At 42.2% G+C, this 23,641-nt stretch overlaps 1 protein-coding gene across 6 annotated transcripts in view; it reads right to left on the reverse strand.

The window, feature by feature from the left end:
- Positions 1 to 23,641, reverse strand: part of LOC128698111 (BTB/POZ domain-containing protein 6-B-like) — a 154,418-nt gene that overhangs the window by 52,940 nt on the left and 77,837 nt on the right. For all 6 annotated transcript variants that reach the window (XM_070094257.1, XM_070094254.1, XM_070094255.1 and 3 more), the window contains one exon: positions 18,422 to 18,655. In XM_070094257.1, coding sequence (XP_069950358.1) covers positions 18,422 to 18,655 — 234 coding nt within the window. The remainder of the gene's footprint in view (positions 1 to 18,421; positions 18,656 to 23,641) is intronic.

A 23,641-nucleotide genomic window follows, 5' to 3' on the forward strand; every position in this document is an offset into this window, starting at 1 on the left:
GATCTGAAGAGTATCACACTTACAAACACTATTTTGGAAAATTTTGATAATTTCCTGTAATCTGTATAATAGCTGAAGAATATAATGGCATTTATATAACGTAGTGTAGGTATGTAGTGTTGATGTAACTTAATAAATGTCAAGCCACAGAAGAACCAACATCCCCTATAATTTACCTTCATTTGGTAATTAGTTAAGTAAAATGTAATTGTTATATTAAAAAATCTAATATTTTAATAAGGAACATGTATTACACATTTAGACGTTGAAGACTGAGACACTGCAACATCATGGGATCTTGATACAAAGAATTCTTCAACCTTGTCCAACCGTTGGACGAAGACCTACTTCGACTAGTGGATGGTACCACTATGACGCCGCCTCCTCCTGCTTCACCTCACCTCACTACAGTATATAAGTTACCGCCCTATGCTGTACATTCTACAAGATTGATGGACTGAACACATCTACTCCAGGCTGAGGGACTCATTACCTCAAACTCCTCTCCTTACACCCTTCTGATTTGTATTGGACTGATGAAGCCACTGTGTGGCGCAACGTTTCCTCAATAAAGATTCCCATATGTTGGATAAGTGTCTCAATCTTCAACTTGTCGGTTTTTAAACCATTTACCACACTTAGAAGTGTTATTGAATTTACTGAACAGATGAATGTGTAGGGAAAGGTTTCGTGGGAGGAAGCCGGGGCAGTGGCATAATGTGTGTTGTGATAATGAATGATATTAATCATGGGTCATCAGGGTCAATAGAAATATTATCACCAAGAAATCTATCATGACAGGAACACCTAATGTTTGGGTGTACCTGGAAAAGTCCAGATCTGCGAATAACTGTCAGATTGGTGCTCTTAATAATAGAAAATGGGACACAGTGTTAACAGGAAGAACTGACCACAGTGTACTCACCTAGTTGTACTCACCTAGTTGTGGTTGCAGGGGTCGAGTCATAGGTCCTGGCCCTGCCTCTTCACTGGCCGCTACTGGGTCACTCCTGCTGCACTATGAGCTTCATCATACCTCTGCTTAAAGCTATGTATGGATCCTGCCTCCACTTCATCGCTTCCCAAACTATTCCACTTCCTGACTACTCTGTGACTGAAGAAATACTTCCTAACATCCTTATGATTCATCTGAGTCTTTAACTTCCAACTGTGTCCTCTTGTTGCTGTGTCCCATCTCTAGAACATTCTGTCTCTGTCCACCTTGTCAATTCCTCTCAGTATTTTATACGTTGTTATCATGTCCCCTCATCTCTCCTGTCCTCCATTGTGTTCCAAACTTGTGCTGCATACTCCAACATGGGCCTAACGTACACATTGTACAGGGTCCTGAACGATTCCTTATTAAGATGGCGGATGGCCATTATTACTGCCTGCTTATAGGGAGGCGTTAGGATATATCATCAAAACCATAATTTGGTAAGGTATATATATATATATATATATATATATATATATATATATATATATATATATATATATATATATATATATATATATATATATATATATAACCCTGAGGTTTTGTGTGCGAGGGGCTTGGACTTCCAGCAGGCATGCGTGAGCGTGTTTGATAGGAGTGAATGGAGACAAATGGTTTTTAATACTTGACGTCCTGTTGGAGTGTGAGCAAAGTAACATTTATGAAGGGGTTCAGGGAAACCGGCAGGCCGGACTTGAGTCCTGGAGATGGGAAGTACAGTGCCTGCACTCTGAAGGAGGGGTGTTAATGTTGCAGTTTAAAAACTGTAGTGTAAAGCACCCTTCTGGCAAGACAGTGATGGAGTGAATGATGGTGAAAGTTTTTCTTTTTCGGGCCACCCTGCCTTTTTGGGCCACCCTGCCTTGGTGGGCCACCCTGCCTTGGTGGGCCACCCTGCCTTGGTGGGCCACCCTGCCTTGGTGGGCCACCCTGCCTTGGTGGGCCACCCTGCCTTGGTGGGCCACCCTGCCTTGGTGGGCCACCCTGCCTTGGTGGGCCACCCTGCCTTGGTGGGCCACCCTGCCTTGGTGGGCCACCCTGCCTTGGTGGGCCACCCTGCCTTGGTGGGAAGCGGCCAGTGTGATAATAAAATAAAATATTGTATGAAGTATAAAATGTTATAGAACAAACAAATCCTTAGTCGTCAAGTTCACAATTATTTTTCCTCTACTTATACAGTCCAAAATCAAGTTTCATACAGCCAGTGTTTACTGCAGTGAATTATTTTGTTTAATAATTTTCAAAGATATGTTCAGATAATTTAAGGTGGTGTTGTGTTACTGGGGGAGCTGGGAAGGTTGGCACCCCAGGAGGGACAGTGTTGTGTTACTGGGGGAGCTGGGAAGGTTGGCACCCCAGGAGGGACAGTGTTGTGTTACTGGGGGAGCTGGGAAGGTTGGCATCCCAGGAGGGACAGTGTTGTGTTACTGGGGGAGCTGGGAAGGTTGGCATCCCAGGAGGGACAGTGTTGTGTTACTGGGGGAGCTGGGAAGGTTGGCATCCCAGGAGGGACAGTGTTGTGTTACTGGGGGAGCTGGGAAGGTTGGCATCCCAGGAGGGACAGTGTTGTGTTACTGGGGGAGCTGGGAAGGTTGGCATCCCAGGAGGGACAGTGTTGTGTTACTGGGGGAGCTGGGAAGGTTGGCATCCCAGGAGGGACAGTGTTGTGTTACTGGGGGAGCTGGGAAGGTTGGCATCCCAGGAGGGACAGTGTTGTGTTACTGGGGGAGCTGGGAAGGTTGGCATCCCAGGAGGGACAGTGTTGTGTTACTGGGGGAGCTGGGAAGGTTGGCATCCCAGGAGGGACAGTGTTGTGTTACTGGGGGAGCTGGGAAGGTTGGCATCCCAGGAGGGACAGTGTTGTGTTACTGGGGGAGCTGGGACGGTTGGCACCCCAGGAGGGACAGTGTTGTGTTACTGGGGGAGCTGGGAAGGTTGGCATCCCAGGAGGGACAGTGTTGTGTTACTGGGGGAGCTGGGAAGGTTGGCATCCCAGGAGGGACAGTGTTGTGTTACTGGGGGAGCTGGGAAGGTTGGCATCCCAGGAGGGACAGTGTTGTGGGACAGTGTTGTGGGACAGTGTTGTGGGACAGTGTTGTGGGACAGTGTTGTGGGACAGTGTTGTGGGACAGTGTTGCTAAGGTCCCACCTGTCTCCAAGGTACAACTATATCAGTAAGTATAATCTGTTTCAGATGTACCACAGTTCTCCCCAGTTATGTGTGTCAAGTGTTAATTCAGAATTGTACCTGTGAATTTCATACATAATTTCTCACAATGACTGAAGATCAAAACAATGGAAACAAAAATTATTTGCGCCAAATATTATAATAAATTTTGCAATTGGGTTTATGCATCACTGTTTCTTCACGTGTTTTGAGTAATAACACACCTTGTAACACACCTTGTAACACACCTTGTAACACACCTTGTAACACACCTTGTAACACACCTTGTAACACACTTGTAACACACCTTGTAACACACCTTGTAACACACCTTGTAACACACCTTGTAACACACCTTGTAACACACCTTGTAACACACCTTGTAACACACCTTGTAACACACCTTGTAACACACCTTGTAACACACTTGTAACACACCTTGTAACACACTTGTAACACACCTTGTAACACACCTTGTAACACACTTGTAACACACCTTGTAACACACCTTGTAACACACCTTGTAACACACCTTGTAACACACCTTGTAACACACCTTGTAACACACCTTGTAACACACCTTGTAACACACCTTGTAACACACCTTGTAACACACTTGTAACACACCTTGTAACACACATTGTAACACACTTGTAACACACCTTGTAACACACCTTGTAACACACTTCTAACACACTTGTAACACACTTGTAACACACCTTGTAACACACCTTGTAACACACTTGTAACACACCTTGTAACACACCTTGTAACACACTTGTAACACACCTTGTAACACACCTTGTAACACACCTTGTAACACACTTGTAACACACCTTGTAACACACCTTGTAACACACTTGAAACACACCTTGTAACACACCTTGTAACACACTTGTAACACACTTGTAACACACTTGTAACACACCTTGTAACACACCTTGTAACACACTTGTAACACACCTTGTAACACACCTTGTAACACACTTGTAACACACCTTGTAACACACCTTGTAACACACCTTGTAACACACTTGTAACACACCTTGTAACACACCTTGTAACACACTTGTAACACACCTTGTAACACACCTTGTAACACACCTTGTAACACACTTGTAACACACCTTGTAACACACCTTGTAACACACCTTGTAACACACCTTGTAACACACCTTGTAACACACCTTGTAACACACCTTGTAACACACCTGTTAACCTAACAAAGCAGTGTAATGTTAGGTGCTGTAAACAAACACAAAAAATATAAATTCCATTATGCACAAATAAACTAATAATTTTCTCAACAACTTCAACACTGAATAAAAAGTTTGTTAAGCAAAGTGAAGCTGACACCAGAAGAAGAAGTGTCAGCTTCCTCAAGCTGACACCAGAAGAAGAAGTGTCAGCTTCCTCAAGCTGACACCAGAAGAAGAAGTGTCAGCTTCCTCAAGCTGATACCAGAAGAAGAAGTGTCAGCTTCCTCAAGCTGATACCAGAAGAAGAAGTGTCAGCTTCCTCAAGCTGACACCAGAAGAAGAAGTGTCAGCTTCCTCAAGCTGATACCAGAAGAAGAAGTGTCAGCTTCCTCAAGCTGATACCAGAAGAAGAAGTGTCAGCTTCCTCAAGCTGACACCAGAAGAAGAAGTGTCAGCTTCCTCAAGCTGATACCAGAAGAAGAAGTGTCAGCTTCCTCAAGCTGACACCAGAAGAAGAAGTGTCAGCTTCCTCAAGCTGATACCAGAAGAAGAAGTGTCAGCTTCCTCAAGCTGATACCAGAAGAAGAAGTGTCAGCTTCCTCTAGCTGATACCAGAAGAAGAAGTGTCAGCTTCCTCAAGCTGATACCAGAAGAAGAAGTGTCAGCTTCCTCAAGCTGATACCAGAAGAAGAAGTGTCAGCTTCCTCTAGCTGATACCAGAAGAAGAAGTGTCAGCTTCCTCAAGCTGATACCAGAAGAAGAAGTATCAGCTTCCTCAAGCTGATACAAGAAGAAGAAGTGTCAGCTTCCTCAAGCTGATACCAGAAGAAGAAGTGTCAGCTTCCTCAAGCTGATACCAGAAGAAGAAGTGTCAGCTTCCTCAAGCTGATACCAGAAGAAGAAGTGTCAGCTTCCTCAAGCTGATACCAGAAGAAGAAGTGTCAGCTTCCTCAAGCTGATACCAGAAGAAGAAGTGTCAGCTTCCTCAAGCTGATACCAGAAGAAGAAGTGTCAGCTTCCTCAAGCTGATACTTGAAGAAGAAGTGTCAGCTTCCTCAAGCTGATACCAGAAGAAGAAGTGTCAGCTTCCTCAAGCTGATACCAGAAGAAGAAGTGTCAGCTTCCTCAAGCTGATACTTGAAGAAGAAGTGTCAGCTTCCTCAAGCTGATACCAGAAGAAGAAGTGTCAGCTTCCTCAAGCTGATACCAGAAGAAGAAGTGTCAGCTTCCTCAAGCTGATACTTGAAGAAGAAGTGTCAGCTTCCTCAAGCTGATACCAGAAGAAGAAGTGTCAGCTTCCTCAAGCTGATACCAGAAGAAGAAGTGTCAGCTTCCTCAAGCTGATACTTGAAGAAGAAGTGTCAGCTTCCTCAAGCTGATACCAGAAGAAGAAGTGTCAGCTTCCTCAAGCTGATACCAGAAGAAGAAGTGTCAGCTTCCTCAAGCTGATACCAGAAGAAGAAGTGTCAGCTTCCTCAAGCTGATACCAGAAGAAGAAGTGTCAGCTTCCTCAAGCTTAGAAAAGGCTAAATAATTATTTTAAGTTCTCTAATTCGTTAAAAGTAATAAAGGTTGTCGTTCCTTATATTGTGGTTGACTTTGTTGATAATGATATGTGAGGAGAGCAGTTATGTGAACCAGTCAGTCCTCACTTAAACCTGTCAGTCCTCACTTAAACCAATCAGTCCTCACTTAAACCTGTCAGTCCTCACTTAAACCAATCAGTCCTCACTTAAACCACTCAGTCCTCACTTAAACCAGTCAGTCCTCACTTAAACCAATCACTCCTCACTTAAACCAGTCAGTCCTCACTTAAACCAGTCAGTCCTCACTTAAACCAATCACTCCTCACTTAAACCAGTCAGTCCTCACTTAAACCAGTCAGTCCTCACTTAAACCAGTCAGTCCTCACTTAAACCAGTCAGTCCTCACTTAAACCAGTCAGTCCTCACTTAAACCAGTCAGTCCTCACTTAAACCAGTCAGTCCTCACTTAAACCAGTCAGTCCTCACTAAAACCAGTCAGTCCTCACTTAAACCAGTCAGTCCTCACTTAAACCAGTCAGTCCTCACTTAAACCAGTCAGTCCTCACTTAAACCAGTCACTCCTCACTTAAACCAGTCAGTCCTCACTTAAACCAGTCACTCCTCACTTAAACCAGTCAGTCCTCACTTAAACCAGTCAGTCCTCACTTAAACCAGTCACTCCTCACTTAAACAAGTCAGTCCTCACTTAAACCAGTCACTCCTCACTTAAACCAGTCACTCCTCACTTAAACCAGTCAGTCCTCACTTAAACCAGTCACTCCTCACTTAAACCAGTCAGTCCTCACTTAAACAAGTCAGTCCTCACTTAAACCAGTCACTCCTCACTTAAACCAGTCACTCCTCACTTAAACCAGTCAGTCCTCACTTAAACCAGTCACTCCTCACTTAAACCAGTCACTCCTCACTTAAACCAGTCACTCCTCACTTAAACCAGTCACTCCTCACTTAAACCAGTCACTCCTCACTTAAACCAGTCACTCCTCACTTAAACCAGTCACTCCTCACTTAAACCAGTCACTCCTCACTTAAACCAGTCACTCCTCACTTAAACCAGTCAGTCTTCACTTAAACCAGTCAGTCCTCACTTAAACAAGTTAGTCCTCACTTAAACCAGTCAGTCCTCACTTAAACCAGTCAGTCCTCACTTAAACCAGTCAGTCCTCACTTAAACCAGTCAGTCCTCACTAAAACCAGTCAGTCCTCACTTAAACCAGTCAGTCCTCACTTAAACCAGTCAGTCCTCACTTAAACCAGTCACTCCTCACTTAAACCAGTCACTCCTCACTTAAACCAGTCAGTCCTCACTTAAACCAGTCACTCCTCACTTAAACCAGTCACTCCTCACTTAAACCAGTCAGTCCTCACTTAAACCAGTCACTCCTCACTTAAACAAGTCAGTCCTCACTTAAACCAGTCACTCCTCACTTAAACCAGTCAGTCCTCACTTAAACCAGTCACTCCTCACTTAAACCAGTCAGTCCTCACTTAAACAAGTCAGTCCTCACTTAAACCAGTCACTCCTCACTTAAACCAGTCAGTCCTCACTTAAACCAGTCACTCCTCACTTAAACCAGTCACTCCTCACTTAAACCAGTCACTCCTCACTTAAACCAGTCACTCCTCACTTAAACCAGTCACTCCTCACTTAAACCAGTCACTCCTCACTTAAACCAGTCACTCCTCACTTAAACCAGTCACTCCTCACTTAAGCCAGTCAGTCTTCACTTAAACCAGTCAGTCCTCACTTAAACAAGTTAGTCCTCACTTAAACCAGTCAGTCCTCACTTAAACCAGTCAGTCCTCACTTAAACCAGTCAGTCCTCACTTAAACCAGTCACTCCTCACTTAAACCAGTCACTCCTCACTTAAACCAGTCAGTCCTCACTTAAACAAGTCAGTCCTCACTTAAACCAGTCAGTCCTCACTTAAACCAGTCAGTCCTCACTTAAACCAGTCAGTCCTCATTTAAACCAGTCACTCCTCACTTAAACCAGTCACTCCTCACTTAAACCAGTCAGTCCTCACTTAAACCAGTCAGTCCTCACTTAAACAAGTCAGTCCTCACTTAAACCAGTCTGTCCTCACTTAAACCAGCCAGTCCTCACTTAAACAAGTCAGTCCTCACTTAAACCAGTCAGTCTTCACTTAAACAAGTCAATCCTCACTTAAACCAGTCAGTCCTCACTTAAACCAGTGAGTCCTCACTTAAACCAGTCAGTCCTCACTTAAACCAGTCAGTCCTCACTTAAACCAGTCAGTCCTCACTTAAACACCGAGATAGGCACCATCACTGGTCAACAACCAAACTGCTTCCATGACCAGAGTAGTGATTTCCAACTAATTTTAGGTCACTAATAATGAATATCATGGTTAAAATTGCTTGTTAGCTCTACTTTACAATATACACCTACGTGTCACAACAGGTTCCAACAGGCTTGCGACAGTGAGTTTCTTACCACACTCACAGTCTGACTGACCTTCATTATTGTTCCAGCAGTCATAGATGGTAGTTGTGGTGTCAAAGTTTATATTTTGAGGTGAAAAGTAGTTGATTTTCTTAGCCAAACACTTTTTAAACTTATAATAAATATTCACTGCGCAAGCTACTAATATGCATGTGAGGTTCCCACTACATCAGGAGAGACTGGTCACCTCGTCAATCACTGGAGCCTGAGATGAAAAATGTTCAACATCCACCTCTCATTGAACCAAACAAAAATTTGCTACCACCGCTACACATAAAATTCGAAATCATGAAAAATTTTGTAAAAGCTATGGACAAATCCGGTCAGGGATTCAAATACTTAACATCAAAATTCCCCTCACTGAGCGACACTAAGATAAGAGAGGGAGTCGTCAATGATCCTCAGATTCGAGAGCTTCTTAAAGATGGTGACTTTAAATCAGACTTTCATGGGGAGGAGAAAGCTGCTTGGGAAGCATTCAAGTTAGTGGCGATGGGATTTCTGGGAAACAGAAGGGAAGGCAACTATGATGAACAGGTGGAAAACCTCATCAAGGCTTGCAAGAACACGGGATGTAACATGTCACTTAAAATCCACTTTTTGGGCTCACATTTCGACTTTTTTTCCAGCAAACTGTGGGGCAGTTAGTGACGAACATGGTGAAAGGTTTCACTAAGATATTCCAACCATGGAAAAATAGTACCAGAGCAAATGGGTCACAAGAATGCTTGCAGAAAATTGCTGGACATTGACAAGAGATGATCCTTCAGCCCACTATAAGCGTCAAGCAAAAAGACAGAGTAGGTACGGATTAGCGTTTAAACATACTGACACATATTGTACGTTATAATAAAATAATCAAATATTACATATCTCGTATCTTTAAACCTATAGCCAATAAGCATTTTTCAAGGTGATATTTGGATTCAGGACATGAATTAACTAATCTCAATTAAGAAGCATACAACTTTTCAAAAATTGTTGACCAGTGAATCATTCATTAATGAAAAATTACGTTACGTGATCTAATTTTCCTATATGATTACTTTTTACAACTCAAGATGAGTCCCAGGACAGTAATTTCCTCAGTGTACAGCAAACTTGATAAAGCACTTCTCCATTAAATGGATATCGGATATCGGCTTAAAAGAAAAAAAATCTGGCCGAACAAAGGCTTAATAAGTCCGTTTAATGGATGGTGGTGGATGAGGAGGTAGATTGTGGCGGTGGATGGAGGTGGTGGATGGTGGTGGTGGATGAGGAGGTAGATTGTGGCGGTGGATGGAGGTGGTGGATGGTGGTGGTGGATAAACGTGGTGGTGAATGGAGGTGCTGGAAGGAGGTTCTGGATGGTGGTGGTGAATCATGATGGTGGATGATGGTGATGAAAGGTATTTTTGTTCTTTGCTGTTGGCCTTAGACTTTGTATGTTTACAAAGATAAATGTTAGTCATATTAATGAAATGTAGTGGGTCTTTGTTTATTGGCTTTAATATCTGTTGTTCTGGAGTGGAAGTCACTGACTTCCTCTCACTAAAAAACCTCCATCTCTGGAGTGGCTTTTGGCTCCGCTTTTTTGTTTCCCATGGTATGGATGATCTGTATCTTCTTGTCCCCTTTAGATGCCTGACAATATATGTTGTAGCATTGTTTTTCATGGATTGACGAATGACACATTTCAGAGTGAAACACGTTACAAGAAGAAGAGTTGCATTTTCCAGTTGATATGTGAGTGCAGCATTTTTTGGGATGGTCAAAAATGCATGTCCCACTTGTTTTTCCATTTTTAAAGGGCCATTAGACTTATTGAAAACTCGCTTGATTTTCCACATCTAGGACAAATTTAGGTTGTTAGGAATCAAAAATAGCATTAAAGGAATGTACAACAACCTATGCTTTAAACCAAAGATACGAACATACTGATTGTGTGCAGAAACAATTATCTTCTTGCACATGACCATTGAGTAGAAGCCTAATAGGGGCCAAGCTAACCTGGGATAGTCAACGGGTACACTCTAGTTAGGGACAGACTCCACATGAACGTAAGTCAGTTCCACTGCTCTTGTTCATGAGGAACTGAGATCTTGCTGGTTCTTCTACTTATTAAGAGTAGCAAAGAAGATAAAACCAATAGAGGCTTGTGGGGGCGTAATTTTCAATTTTATAAGAGCAGCATCAGCAGTGATTGCCTTAGTCAAGAACCTCATAAGCTTCCACATCCATGGATTGTAACAGTTCTAAGAATATGATCTGTGCCTCTCTCTCTCTCTCTCTCTCTCTCTCTCTCTCTCTCTCTCTCTCTCTCTCTCTCTCTCTCTCTCTCTCTCTCTCTCTCTCTCTCTCTATATATATATATATATATATATATATATATATATATATATATATATATATATATATATATATATATATATAAAAATATATACATATACATAAATGTTACAACTGCAGCAATGAGAAACATTTGTAGATATGTGTAAGTTGTGTAAACATGTATTGAGAACAATGTGCTGAAGACAACTGGTCAATATAAGTATGTTGTTCATAATATGAGTCTCACGGGCCATAGAAGTTACTGGAAAATGCAAAAAATAATTATAACCCCAGAAAAAAGTACAAAATAATAAAAGAGAAACATGGAGTGCGTGGCAACACTCGCCGGTGTAGATGTCAAAGGATGAGTATTGATGATTTTTTTTAATCTATAGGAATTTTCTTATAATTTAGACATTAATAGCAGTTTTAATTTTGGGGTCTGAGCAGTGAAAGGGTTAATAAAAATATGCTAGTGAACAAAATCCAGAATTGTAGTTTTTTTAATTTTGTATGATACTTCAAACTTTTGTCCTGCCAATTTCTTCGTCCAAAATAGCCGAGACGTTGAGAGGATTTAATGTAATTGAAGAAAAGTCAAAAGCCTGAAGTAACACTTCTTGTTTATCATGTAGATAGTTGTGGAATTTTTTTATAGTTTTCCTGAACGTAGAGTATATAAATGTGAGTAGATAATATATTGTGTGGAAAACTGTGACGCTGATTTGACCTTCGAGAAATTTCAAGGAAGAGGAGGAACCAGAGCCGTGGAGGACTACACGAGGGAGATGCTCAAATATGGCGATGTAATAATGGTTGTAAAAGTGGTTTAGTAATCTGGCTTCATTGAGGCCGAAAACGGGTGTATCGGCTGGAATTAAGGATTAAGAATTGTAGTAAATGTACAAATTCCGTATGGAACAACTATAATATTTCTGTCCTGGTGAAAAATAAAAGGACACTGAATCTTCTGGGCAGCACATAAACTGCTGAGTAAAAATTCTCTCTCAGTTTTATGCAGGGGTTGGGCAGCCTTAATAATAATAATAATAATAATAATAATAATAATAATAATAATAATAATAATAATAATAATGATGATAATTATAATAATAATAATAATAATAATGATAATTATAATAATAATAATAATAATAATAATAATAATAATGATAATAATAATAATAATAATAATAATAATAATAATAATAATAATAATAATAATAATAATAATAATGATAATTATAATAATAATAATAATAATAATAATAATAATAATAATAATAATAATAATAATAATAATAATGATAATTATAATAATAATAATAATAATAATAATAATAATAATAATAATAATAATAATAATAATAATAATAATAATCATAATAATAATAATAATAATAATAATAATAATAGGTAGTAGGTTGGTAGACAGCAACCACCCAGGGAAGTACTACCGTCCTGCCAGATGACTGTGAAACAAAAACCTGTAACTGTTTTGCATGATGGTAGGATTGTTGGTTTCTTTTTCTGTCTCATAAACACGTTAAGATAACAGGGATATCTTGCTACTCCTACTTACACTTTGGTCACACTTCACAGACACGCACATGCATATATATATATACATACATCTAGGTTTTTCTCCTTTTTCTAAATAGCTCTTGTTCTTTTTTATTTCTTCTATTGTCCATGGGGAAGTGGAAAAGAATCTTTCCTCCGTAAGCCATGCGTGTCGTATGAGGCGACTAAAATGCCGGGAGCAATGGGCTAGTAACCCCTTCTCCTGTATACAATTACTAAAAAAGAGAAGAAGAAAAACTTTATAAAACTGGGTTGCTTAAATGTGCGTGGATGTAGTGCGGATGACAAGAAACAGATGATTGCTGATGGTATGAATGAAAAGAAGTTGGATGTCCTGGCCCTAAGCGAAACAAAGCTGAAGGGGGTAGGAGAGTTTCAGTGGGGGGAAATAAATGGGATTAAATCTGGAGTATCTGAGAGAGTTAGAGCAAAGGAAGGGGTAGCAGTAATGTTAAATGATCAGTTATGGAAGGAGAAAAGAGAATATGAATGTGTAAATTCAAGAATTATGTGGATTAAAGTAAAGGTTGGATGCGAGAAGTGGGTCATAATAAGCGTGTATGCACCTGGAGAAGAGAGGAATGCAGAGGAGAGAGAGAGATTTTGGGAGATGTTAAGTGAATGTATAGGAGCCTTTGAACCAAGTGAGAGAGTAATTGTGGTAGGGGACTTGAATGCTAAAGTAGGAGAAACTTTTAGAGAGGGTGTGGTAGGTAAGTTTGGGGTGCCAGGTGTAAATGATAATGGGAGCCCTTTGATTGAACTTTGTATAGAAAGGGGTTTAGTTATAGGTAATACATATTTTAAGAAAAAGAGGATAAATAAGTATACACGATATGATGTAGGGCGAAATGACAGTACAGTGGACCCCCGCATAGCGAACGCCTTGCATAGCGAACATTCCGCATAGCGAACGCTTTGATCGCTAAAATTTTGCCCCGCATAGTGGACAAAAACCCGCTCAGCGACCTTCGTCCGAGACCCGTCCAATGTGGGCCCTCAGCCAGCCTCACATGTGCCGCCCGTCCCATTGTTTACCAGCTAGCCTCCGCGGTAACATTCAAGCATACACTCGGAATATTTCGTATTATTACAGTGTTTTCGGTGCTGTTTGTGGAAAATAAGTGACCATGGGCCCCAAGAAAGCTTCTAGTGCCAACCCTACACCTCAAAGGGTAAGAATACCCATTGAAATTAAGAAAGAGATCATTGATAAGTATGAAAGTGGAGTACGTATCACCGACCTGGTCAGGTTGTACAAGAAACCAAAATCAACCATCGCTTCTATTGTGGGCAAGAAAACGGCAATCAAGGAAGCTGTTGTTGCCAAAGGTTTAACTGTGTTTTCGAAACAAAGATCGCAAGTGATGGAAGATGTTGAGAGACTGTTATTGGTGTGGATAAATGAAAAACAGCTAGCAGGAGATAGCGTCTCTCAAGCGATCATATGTGAAAAGGCTAGGAAGTTGCATGACGATTTAATTAAAAAAATGCCTGCAACTAGTGATGATGTGAGTGAATTTAAGGCCAGCAAAGGTTGGTTTGAGAGATTTAAGAAGCGTAGTGGCATCCATAGTGTGATACGGCATGGTGAGGCTGCCAGTTCGGACCACAAAGCGGCTGAAAAATATGTGCATGAATTCAAGGAGTACATAGAAACTGAAGGACTGGAACCTGAACAAGTGTTTAATTGTGATGAAACAGGCCTGTTCTGGAAGAAAATGCCAAGCAGGACCTACATTACTCAGGAGGAAAAGGCACTCCCAGGACATAAGCCTATGAAAGACAGGCTTACTTTCTTGATGTGTGCCAATGCTAGTGGTGATTGCAAAGTTAAGCCTTTATTAGTGTATCACTCTCTCTCCCCTCCTCCCATCCCATCAATCATCACCAGATCTTCAATAAAAGTAAGTGTCATGTAATTGTGCATGCCTTTTTCAGTTTGTGTGTACTAAAATTAACATTTTTTTGTGGTAAAAAATTTTTTTTTTCATACTTTTGGGTGTCTTGCACGGATTAATTTTATTTCCATTATTTCTTATGGGGAAAATTAATTCGCATAGCGAACATTTCGCATAACGACCAGCCCTCTTGCACGGATTAAGTTCGCTATGCGGGGGTCCACTGTAGTTTGTTGGATTATGTATTGGTAGATAAAAGACTGTTGAGTAGACTTCAGGATGTACATGTTTATAGAGGGGCCACAGATATATCAGATCACTTTCTAGTTGTAGCTACACTGAGAGTAAAAGGTAGATGGGATACAAGGAGAATAGAAGCATCAGGGAAGAGAGAGGTGAAGGTTTATAAACTAAAAGAGGAGGCAGTTAGGGTAAGATATAAACAGCTATTGGAGGATAGATGGGCTAATGAGAGCATAGGCAATGGGGTCGAAGAGGTATGGGGTAGGTTTAAAAATGTAGTGTTAGAGTGTTCAGCAGAAGTTTGTGGTTACAGGAAAGTGGGTGCAGGAGGGAAGAGGAGCGATTGGTGGAATGATGATGTAAAGAGAGTAGTAAGGGAGAAAAAGTTAGCATATGAGAAGTTTTTACAAAGTAAAAGTGATGCAAGGAGGGAAGAGTATATGGAGAAAAAGAGAGAAGTTAAGAGAGTGGTGAAGCAATGTAAAAAGAGAGCAAATGAGAGAGTGGGTGAGATGTTATCAACAAATTTTGTTGAAAATAAGAAAAAGTTTTGGAGTGAGATTAACAAGTTAAGAAAGCCTAGAGAACAAATGGATTTGTCAGTTAAAAATAGGAGAGGAGAGTTATTAAATGGAGAGTTAGAGGTATTGGGAAGATGGAAGGAATATTTTGAGGAATTGTTAAATGTTGATGAAGATAGGGAAGCTGTGATTTCGTGTATAGGGCAAGGAGGAATAACATCTTGTAGGAGTGAGGAAGAGCCAGTTGTGAGTGTGGGGGAAGTTCGTGAGGCAGTAGGTAAAATGAAAGGGGGTAAGGCAGCCGGGATTGATGGGATAAAGATAGAAATGTTAAAAGCAGGTGGGGATATAGTTTTGGAGTGGTTGGTGCAATTATTTAATAAATGTATGGAAGAGGGTAAGGTACCTAGGGATTGGCAGAGAGCATGCATAGTTCCTTTGTATAAAGGCAAAGGGGATAAAAGAGAGTGCAAAAATTATAGGGGGATAAGTCTGTTGAGTGTACCTGGTAAAGTGTATGGTAGAGTTATAATTGAAAGAATTAAGAGTAAGACGGAGAATAGGATAGCAGATGAACAAGGAGGCTTTAGGAAAGGTAGGGGGTGTGTGGACCAGGTGTTTACAGTGAAACATATAAGTGAACAGTATTTAGATAAGGCTAAAGAGGTCTTTGTGGCATTTATGGATTTGGAAAAGGCGTATGACAGGGTGGATAGGGGGGCAATGTGGCAGATGTTGCAAGTGTATGGTGTAGGAGGTAGGTTACTGAAAGCAGTGAAGAGTTTTTACGAGGATAGTGAGGCTCAAGTTAGAGTATGTAGGAAAGAGGGAATTTTTTTCCCAGTAAAAGTAGGCCTTAGACAAGGATGTGTGATGTCACCGTGGTTGTTTAATATATTTATAGATGGGGTTGTAAGAGAAGTAAATGCGAGGGTCTTGGCAAGAGGCGTGGAGTTAAAAGATAAAGAATCACACACAAAGTGGGAGTTGTCACAGCTGCTCTTTGCTGATGACACTGTGCTCTTGGGAGATTCTGAAGAGAAGTTGCAGAGATTGGTGGATGAATTTGGTAGGGTGTGCAAAAGAAGAAAATTAAAGGTGAATACAGGAAAGAGTAAGGTTATGAGGATAACAAAAAGATTAGGTGATGAAAGATTGAATATCAGATTGGAGGGAGAGAGTATGGAGGAGGTGAACGTATTCAGATATTTGGGAGTGGACGTGTCAGCGGATGGGTCTATGAAAGATGAGGTGAATCATAGAATTGATGAGGGAAAAAGAGTGAGTGGTGCACTTAGGAGTCTGTGGAGACAAAGAACTTTGTCCTTGGAGGCAAAGAGGGGAATGTATGAGAGTATAGTTTTACCAACGCTCTTATATGGGTGTGAAGCGTGGGTGATGAATGTTGCAGCGAGGAGAAGGCTGGAGGCAGTGGAGATGTCATGTCTGAGGGCAATGTGTGGTGTGAATATAACGCAGAGAATTCGTAGTTTGGAAGTTAGGAGGAGGTGCGGGATTACCAAAACTGTTGTCCAGAGGGCTGAGGAAGGGTTGTTGAGGTGGTTCGGACATGTAGAGAGAATGGAGCGAAACAGAATGACTTCAAGAGTGTATCAGTCTGTAGTGGAAGGAAGGCGGGGTAGGGGTCGGCCTAGGAAGGGTTGGAGGGAGGGGGTAAAGGAGGTTTTGTGTGCGAGGGGCTTGGACTTCCAGCAGGCATGCGTGAGCGTGTTTGATAGGAGTGAATGGAGACAAATGGTTTTTAATACTTGACGTGCTGTTGGAGTGTGAGCAAAGTAACATTTATGAAGGGATTCAGGGAAACCGGCAGGCCGGACTTGAGTCCTGGAGATGGGAAGTACAGTGCCTGCACTCTGAAGGAGGGGTGTTAATGTTGCAGTTTAAAAACTGTAGTGTAAAGCACCCTTCTGGCAAGACAGTGATGGAGTGAATGATGGTGAAAGTTTTTCTTTTTCGGGCCACCCTGCCTTGGTGGGAATCGGCCGGTGTGATAATAAAATAAAATAATAATAATAATAATAATAATAATAATATATTTATTTCTACAAGTAAATGTACATGGTATACAGTCCTAGCTGACATCAATGACATACTACTGTATAGAAAGTTCCTTATTATGCAGAGCATTTCGGGAAAATTAAGTCAATTTTGTCCCAGGATGCGACCCACACCAGTCCACTAACACCCAGGTACCCATTGTTACTGATGGGTGAACATAAACAACCGGTGTAAGGAAACACGTCCAATGTTTCCACCCCTTTGACGGGAATCAAACCCGGACCCTCACTGTGTGAAGCTTTTGCTACCAGGCCACGGGAGGTGTTATGACGTGATCTATCAACAATACAATTATGTGGTAGGTGTTATATAAGGGTTGTATTTATATAATGTATATTATGCAATCTCTTTTACATGAAAAGTATTCTAATGCTATCGACCCAAACATTCTCTTTCATTTACCAGTCAGAACCATATGATACAGTCCACATATTCTAGTTTACCAGAGTTACTGGTTTTATTATGTCAGTAATTGTTTATAGGTCCAACTTTGTGTGTGTGGTTTTGAGTGGGTGGGCATCGAGGAGGTGCAGTGTTGTGACCTTCTGTACCTCAAGTCCCACCTAGCTCTGTACCATCAGTGAGTAATAATTATCTTAGTTCTACCTGGCCCAATTTATATATCATCGACACCATGCCTAACCCTTCTAGGGTAGGGTAGGTGCCTGAGCCCGAGCTTGTAGCTCATAAGACTGTCATTCCCATTTGCCCCCTTGGGGCGGGGATGGCAGACCAGAGAGGCCTAGCTTGTGGCTAGGCCTGAGGACAATTGGTTCCAAAGATGAGGAGGTACTTGTGCCTCCTCCCATGGAAGACTTAGGTCTCAGACACTTCCTAAAGAGGGAGCCAAGGCCGGGCCACCACTTGGAAAAGGCTCGGGCCGGGAGAATACCGGCTAATCTTTAATAATAATAATAATAAATAATTTATATGGATGTAAAAATTCAGGTTAATGCCTATGAACCCCATGCAAATAATTTTTGAAAATAGTTTACCCCACAACAACAACACAGTAAATACAATGAAAGCACAAATAATGCAAAGGATTGAAATTCTTCTTCAGTCTTATTCATTTGCGTTGCATTCACTACATTCACTTATTATATTATTCACCTTACATATCTTGAAATTACATAACGTATTGATTTAAAAAATTTAACAGTGTAGTTAAGCGAACTCTGCCTATACAACTACTATGAACCTAGCAGGCTGAGGTTATGGAGTACAGAAGATACTTCGCAAATCACAGAGCCCTGAAATACACCAATACAAGTCTAAAGAGATGCAGGAAAAATTACATTCCTAGATCCATAATCGTCTTAACAATAGACTTAAAATCATACATATTTGATGTAATACGGCATAATGAAGAAGTCAGTTTAGCATGCATTATAAAACTTACCTCTGAACACACTTTAGTTAAAGCATCCATCTGGTACTTGTTGGCTAGACAGTAGACCTGCACTGCCAGTTTTATGCTGGAGAACTCTGTGCTGCCACAATACAAGTATTTCAATAACCAGTTGAAGGATTCTGGTGGATCATCAGGAAGGCTGAGGTTCTCTTTCTCGGCCAGAGGACCAAACAACATGACTTCAAACACTGGAGAACTCATTGCCAGAATCAATCGGTGAGCCTGTAAGGTTACAGTGGATTACACATTAACTTATACTACAGTAAGATTTGTCTTAGGAAATATTCTTCAAGATTACCAGGAAAGGTGATCAAGATTTAACTCTTAACACTACCAGGGAAGGTGATCAAGAGTTAAATTTTAACATTACCAGGGCTCATATCTTATGGTGAAACATTACTTAGTCATCAGATAAAACGCATAATTACTAGTGTAATCTTTCTAGTAGTCAACAGGTGTCAATTAAAATATTTTTGGGTTTAGAAGCTATTATATATATATATATATATATATATATATATATATATATATATATATATATATATATATATATATATATATAATAGATAAGAGATGATTGTGGATGTTATGAATGAGAACAAGCTGGATGTCCTGGCTTTAAGTGAAACAAAGGTGAAGGGGGTGGGAAAGTTTCAGTGGAGAGGAATAAATGGGATTAGGAAGAGGAAGAGCTAAAGAAGGAGTAGCAATAATGTTGAAGGATAAGTTATGGCAGGAAAAGAGGGACTATAAATGTATTAATTCAAGGATTATGTGGAGTAAAATAAAGGTTGGATGTGAAAAGTGGGTTATAATAAGCGTATATGCACCTGGAGAAGAGAGAAGTGTAGAGGAGAGAGAGAGATTTTGGGAAATGTTGAGTGAATGCGTGGGAAGTTTTGAACCAAGTGTGAGAGTAATGGTGGTTGGGGATTTCAATGTTAATTGGTAAAAATGTTGTGGAGAGAGTAGTAGGCAAATTTGGGGTGCCAGGGGTAAATGAAAATGGGGAGCCTTTAATTGAGCTATGTGTAGAAAAAGGATTGGTAATAAGTAATACATATTTTATGAAGAAGAGGATAAATAAATATACAAGGTTCGATAAAGCACGTAATGAAAGTAGTTTGTTAGATTATGTAACGGTGGATAAAAGGTTGATGGGTAGGCTCCATGATGTAGACGTTTATAGAGGGGAAACTGATATATCGGATCATTATTTAGTTCTAGCTACAGTTAGAGTAGGAGGTAGATGGGAAAAGAGGAAAATGGCAACAACAAGCAAGAGGAAGTGAAAGTGTATAAACTAAGGGAGGAGGAAGTTCGGGTGAGATATAAGCAACTATTGGCAGAAGGGTGGGCTGGTGCAAGTATGAGTAGTGACCCCTTGTTTCTGTGTCCCCTCTCTGGAACAACCTGTCTCTGTCTACCTTATCTATTCCACGCAGTATTTTGTATGTCGTTATCATGCCCCCCCTGACCCGCCTGTCCTCCAATGTCGTCAGTCCAATTTCCCTCAACCTTTCTTCGTAGGACATGCCCCTGAGCTCCGGAACTAGCCTTGCCGCAAACCTTTGTACTTTCTCTAATTTCTTGACGTGTTTGACCAGGTGTGGGTTCCAAACTGGAGCTGCATACTCCAGTATGGGCCTGATGTACACAGTGTACAGTGTCTTAAATGATTCCTTACTAAGGTATCGGAACGCTATTCTCAGATTTGCGAGGCGCCCGCATGCTGCAGCAGTTATCTGGTTGATATGTGCCTCCAGAGACATGCTCGGTGTTATGGTCGCCTCAAGATCTTTCTCCTTGAGCGTGGTTTGCAGTCCTTGGCCACCTAGTCTATACTCTGTCTGCGGTCTTCTTTGCCCTTCTCCGATCCTCATGACTTTGCACTTGGCAGGGTTGAATTCATGAAGCCAGTTGCTGGACCACGTGTCCAGCCTCTCCAGGTCTCTTTGAAGTCCTGCCTGGTCCTCATCTGATTTAATTCTCCTCATTAGCTTCACATCATCTGCAAACAGGGACACCTCTGAGTCTATCCCTTCCATCATGTCATTCACATATACCAGAAATAGCACTGGTCCTAGGACAGACCCCTGCGGGACCCCGCTCGTCACAGGTGCCCAATGTGATACCTCATCCCGTACCATGACTCGTTGTTGCCTCCCTGTCAGGTATTCTCTGATCCACTGCAGTGCTCTTCCTGTTATATGCGCCTGATCCTCTAGTTTCTGCACTAGTCTCTTGTGAGGAACTGTGTCGAAGGCCTTCTTGCAGTCCAAGAAAATGCGTGTGTGTGTGTGTGTGTGTATGTGTGTGTGTGTGCTCACATAGTTGTACTCACCTAGTTGTGGTTGCAGGGGCAGAATCATAGCTCCTGGCCCTTCCTCTTCACTGGTCGCTACTGTACTCACCTAATTGTACTCACCTAATTGTGGTTGCAGGGGTCGAGACTCAGCTCCTGGCCCTGCCTCTTCACTGATCGCTACTGGGTCCTCTCTCTCTCTGCTTCCTGAGCTTTGTCATACCTCTTCTTAAAACTATATATGGTTCCTGCCTCCACTACTTCACTTGCTAGGCAATTCCACTTGCTGACAACTCTATGACTGAAGAAATACTTACCATACCCCGGCCGGGATTGAACCCGCGGTCAGAGAGTCTCAGAACTCCAGCCCGTCGCGTTAGCCACTAGACCAGCTAGCCACAATATTGTGGCTAGCTGGTCTAGTGGCTAACGCGACGGGCTGGAGTTTTGAGACTCTCTGACCACGGGTTCAATCCCGGCCGGGGTATGGTTTGTTTGCAATCGTCTCATTACGATGTCGTGAGTCAAGAAATACTTCCTAACGTCCCTGTGACTCGTCTGAGTCTTCAGCTTCCAGTTGTGACCCCTTGTCCCTGTGTCCCCTCTCTGGAACATCCTATCTCTGTCCACCTTGTCTATTCCCCGCCGTATCTTGTATGTCGTTATCATGTCTCCCCTGACCCTTCTGTCCTCCAGTGTCGTCAGTCCGATTTCCCTTAACCTTTCCTCGTACGACATTCCCTTGAGCTCTGGGACTAGCCTTGTTGCAAACCTTTGTACTTTCTCTAACTTCTTGACGTGCTTGACCAGGTGTGGGTTCCAGACTGGTGCTGCATACTCCAGTATGGGCCTAACATACACAGTGTACAGTGTCTTGAACGATTCCTTATTGAGGTATCGGAACGCTATTCTCAGGTTTGCCAGGCGCCCGTATGCTGCAGCGGTTATTTGGTTGATGGGTGCCTCCGGTGATGTGCTCGGTGTTATGGTCACCCCAAGGTTTTTCTCCCTGAGTGAGGTCTGTAGTCTTTGTCCACCTAGCCTATACTCTGTCTGCGGTCTTCTTTGCCCCTCCCCAATCTTCATGACTTTGCATTTGGCTGGATTGAATTCGAGAAGCCAGTTACCGGACCACATGTCCAGCCTCTCCAGGTCTCTTTGCAGTCCTGCCTCATCCTCGTCCGATTTAATTCTTCTCATCAACTTCACGTCATCTGCGAACAGGGACACTTCAGAATCTATTACTTCCATTATGTCGTTCACATATATCAAAAATAGCACTGGTTCTAGAACTGACCCCTGTGGGACCCCGCTCGTAACAGGCGCCCACTGTGATACCTCTTCACGTACCATGACTCGTTGATGCCTCCCTGTCAGGTATTCCCTTATCCATTGCAGTGCCCTCCCTTTTACATGTGCCTGATCCTCCAGCTTCTGCACTAATCTCTTGTGGGGAACTGTCTAGGAAAACGCAATCTACCCACCCCTCTCTCTTGTGTCTTACTTCTGTTACCTTGTCATAAAACTCCAGGAGGTTTGTGATACAAGATTTGCCTTCCATGAACCCATGCTGGTTTTCATTTATAATCTTGTTCCTTTCCAGGTGTTCGACCACCTCCTCCTGATAATCTTCTCCATGACTTTGCACACAATACATGTCAGAGACACAGGTCTGTAGTTTAGTGCCTCGTTTCTGTTTCCTTTCTTAAATATGGGGACTACATTAGCTGTCTTCCATTTCTCATGTAGTTGCCCAGTTTCAAGGGATGTGTTGAAGACTGTGGTTAGAGGCACGCACAGCATCTCTGCTCCTTCTCTAAGGACCCATGGGGAGATGTTGTCCGGTTCCATCGCCTTTGAGGTGTCAAGGTCACTTAAGAGCTTCTTCACCTCCTCCTCAGTTGTTCGTATGTCATCCAACACTTGTTGGTATATTCCCTCTTGATGTTCCCTTCTGTGATGTCTTCCCACAGCCCTTCCTGTCTCTACTGTAAAAACTTCCTTAAATCTCCTGTTCAGCTCCTCACATACCTCCTGATCATTTCTTGTGAGTTCTCCACCTTCTGTCCTTAATCTGATCACCTGGTCTTTGACTGTTGTCTTCCTCCTGATGTGGCTATACAACAGTTTCGGGTCAGTCTTAATTCTCGATGCTATGTCATTTTCATACTGTCGCTGGGCCTCCCTCCTTACCTGTGCATACTCATTCCTGGCTCTGCGACTGATCTCCCTATTTTCGTGTGTTCTCTGCCTTCTGTACTTTTTCAATTCTCTATTGCACTTTGTTTTTGCCTCCTTACACCGTCGGGTAAACCAGGGGCTCGTTCTGGTCTTCCCGTTGTTACTGTTGCCCTTGGGAATAAACCTTTCCACTGCCTCCTTGCATTTTGTTGTTACATATTCCATCATTTACTGGCTTTCCTGCCAGTTCTCTGTCCCACTGGACCTCCCGCAGGAAGTTCTTCAACCCTATGTAGTCCCCTCTTTTACAGTCAGGCTTTTCCCATTCAACTCCTGTTATTCTCTCCACTTGCAGCTCTACTATGTATTCAAAGCACAGAACCACGCAGTCGCTAGCCGCTAGTCGCTATAAGTGTCAGGGGCCCGAGACTGTTCAACTGCCTCCCAGCACACATAAGGGGGATTACCAACAGACCCCTGGCAGTCTTCAAGCTGGCACTGGACAAGCACCTAAAGTCAGTTCCTGATCAGCCGGGCTGTGGCTCGTACGTTGGTTTGCGTGCAGCCAGCAGCAACAGCCTGGTTGATCAGGCGCTGATCCACCAGGAGGCCTGGTCACAGACCGGGCCGCGGGGGCATTGACCCCCGAAACTCTCTCCAGGTAAACTCCAGGTAGGGGACTCTCATACTTGATGTCCTCAATGTCTGAGCTGCCCAGGGTG

This window comes from Cherax quadricarinatus, chromosome 45 (genome assembly GCF_038502225.1).
Source record: "Cherax quadricarinatus isolate ZL_2023a chromosome 45, ASM3850222v1, whole genome shotgun sequence".
NCBI classification, from domain to species: Eukaryota; Metazoa; Arthropoda; class Malacostraca; order Decapoda; family Parastacidae; genus Cherax; species Cherax quadricarinatus.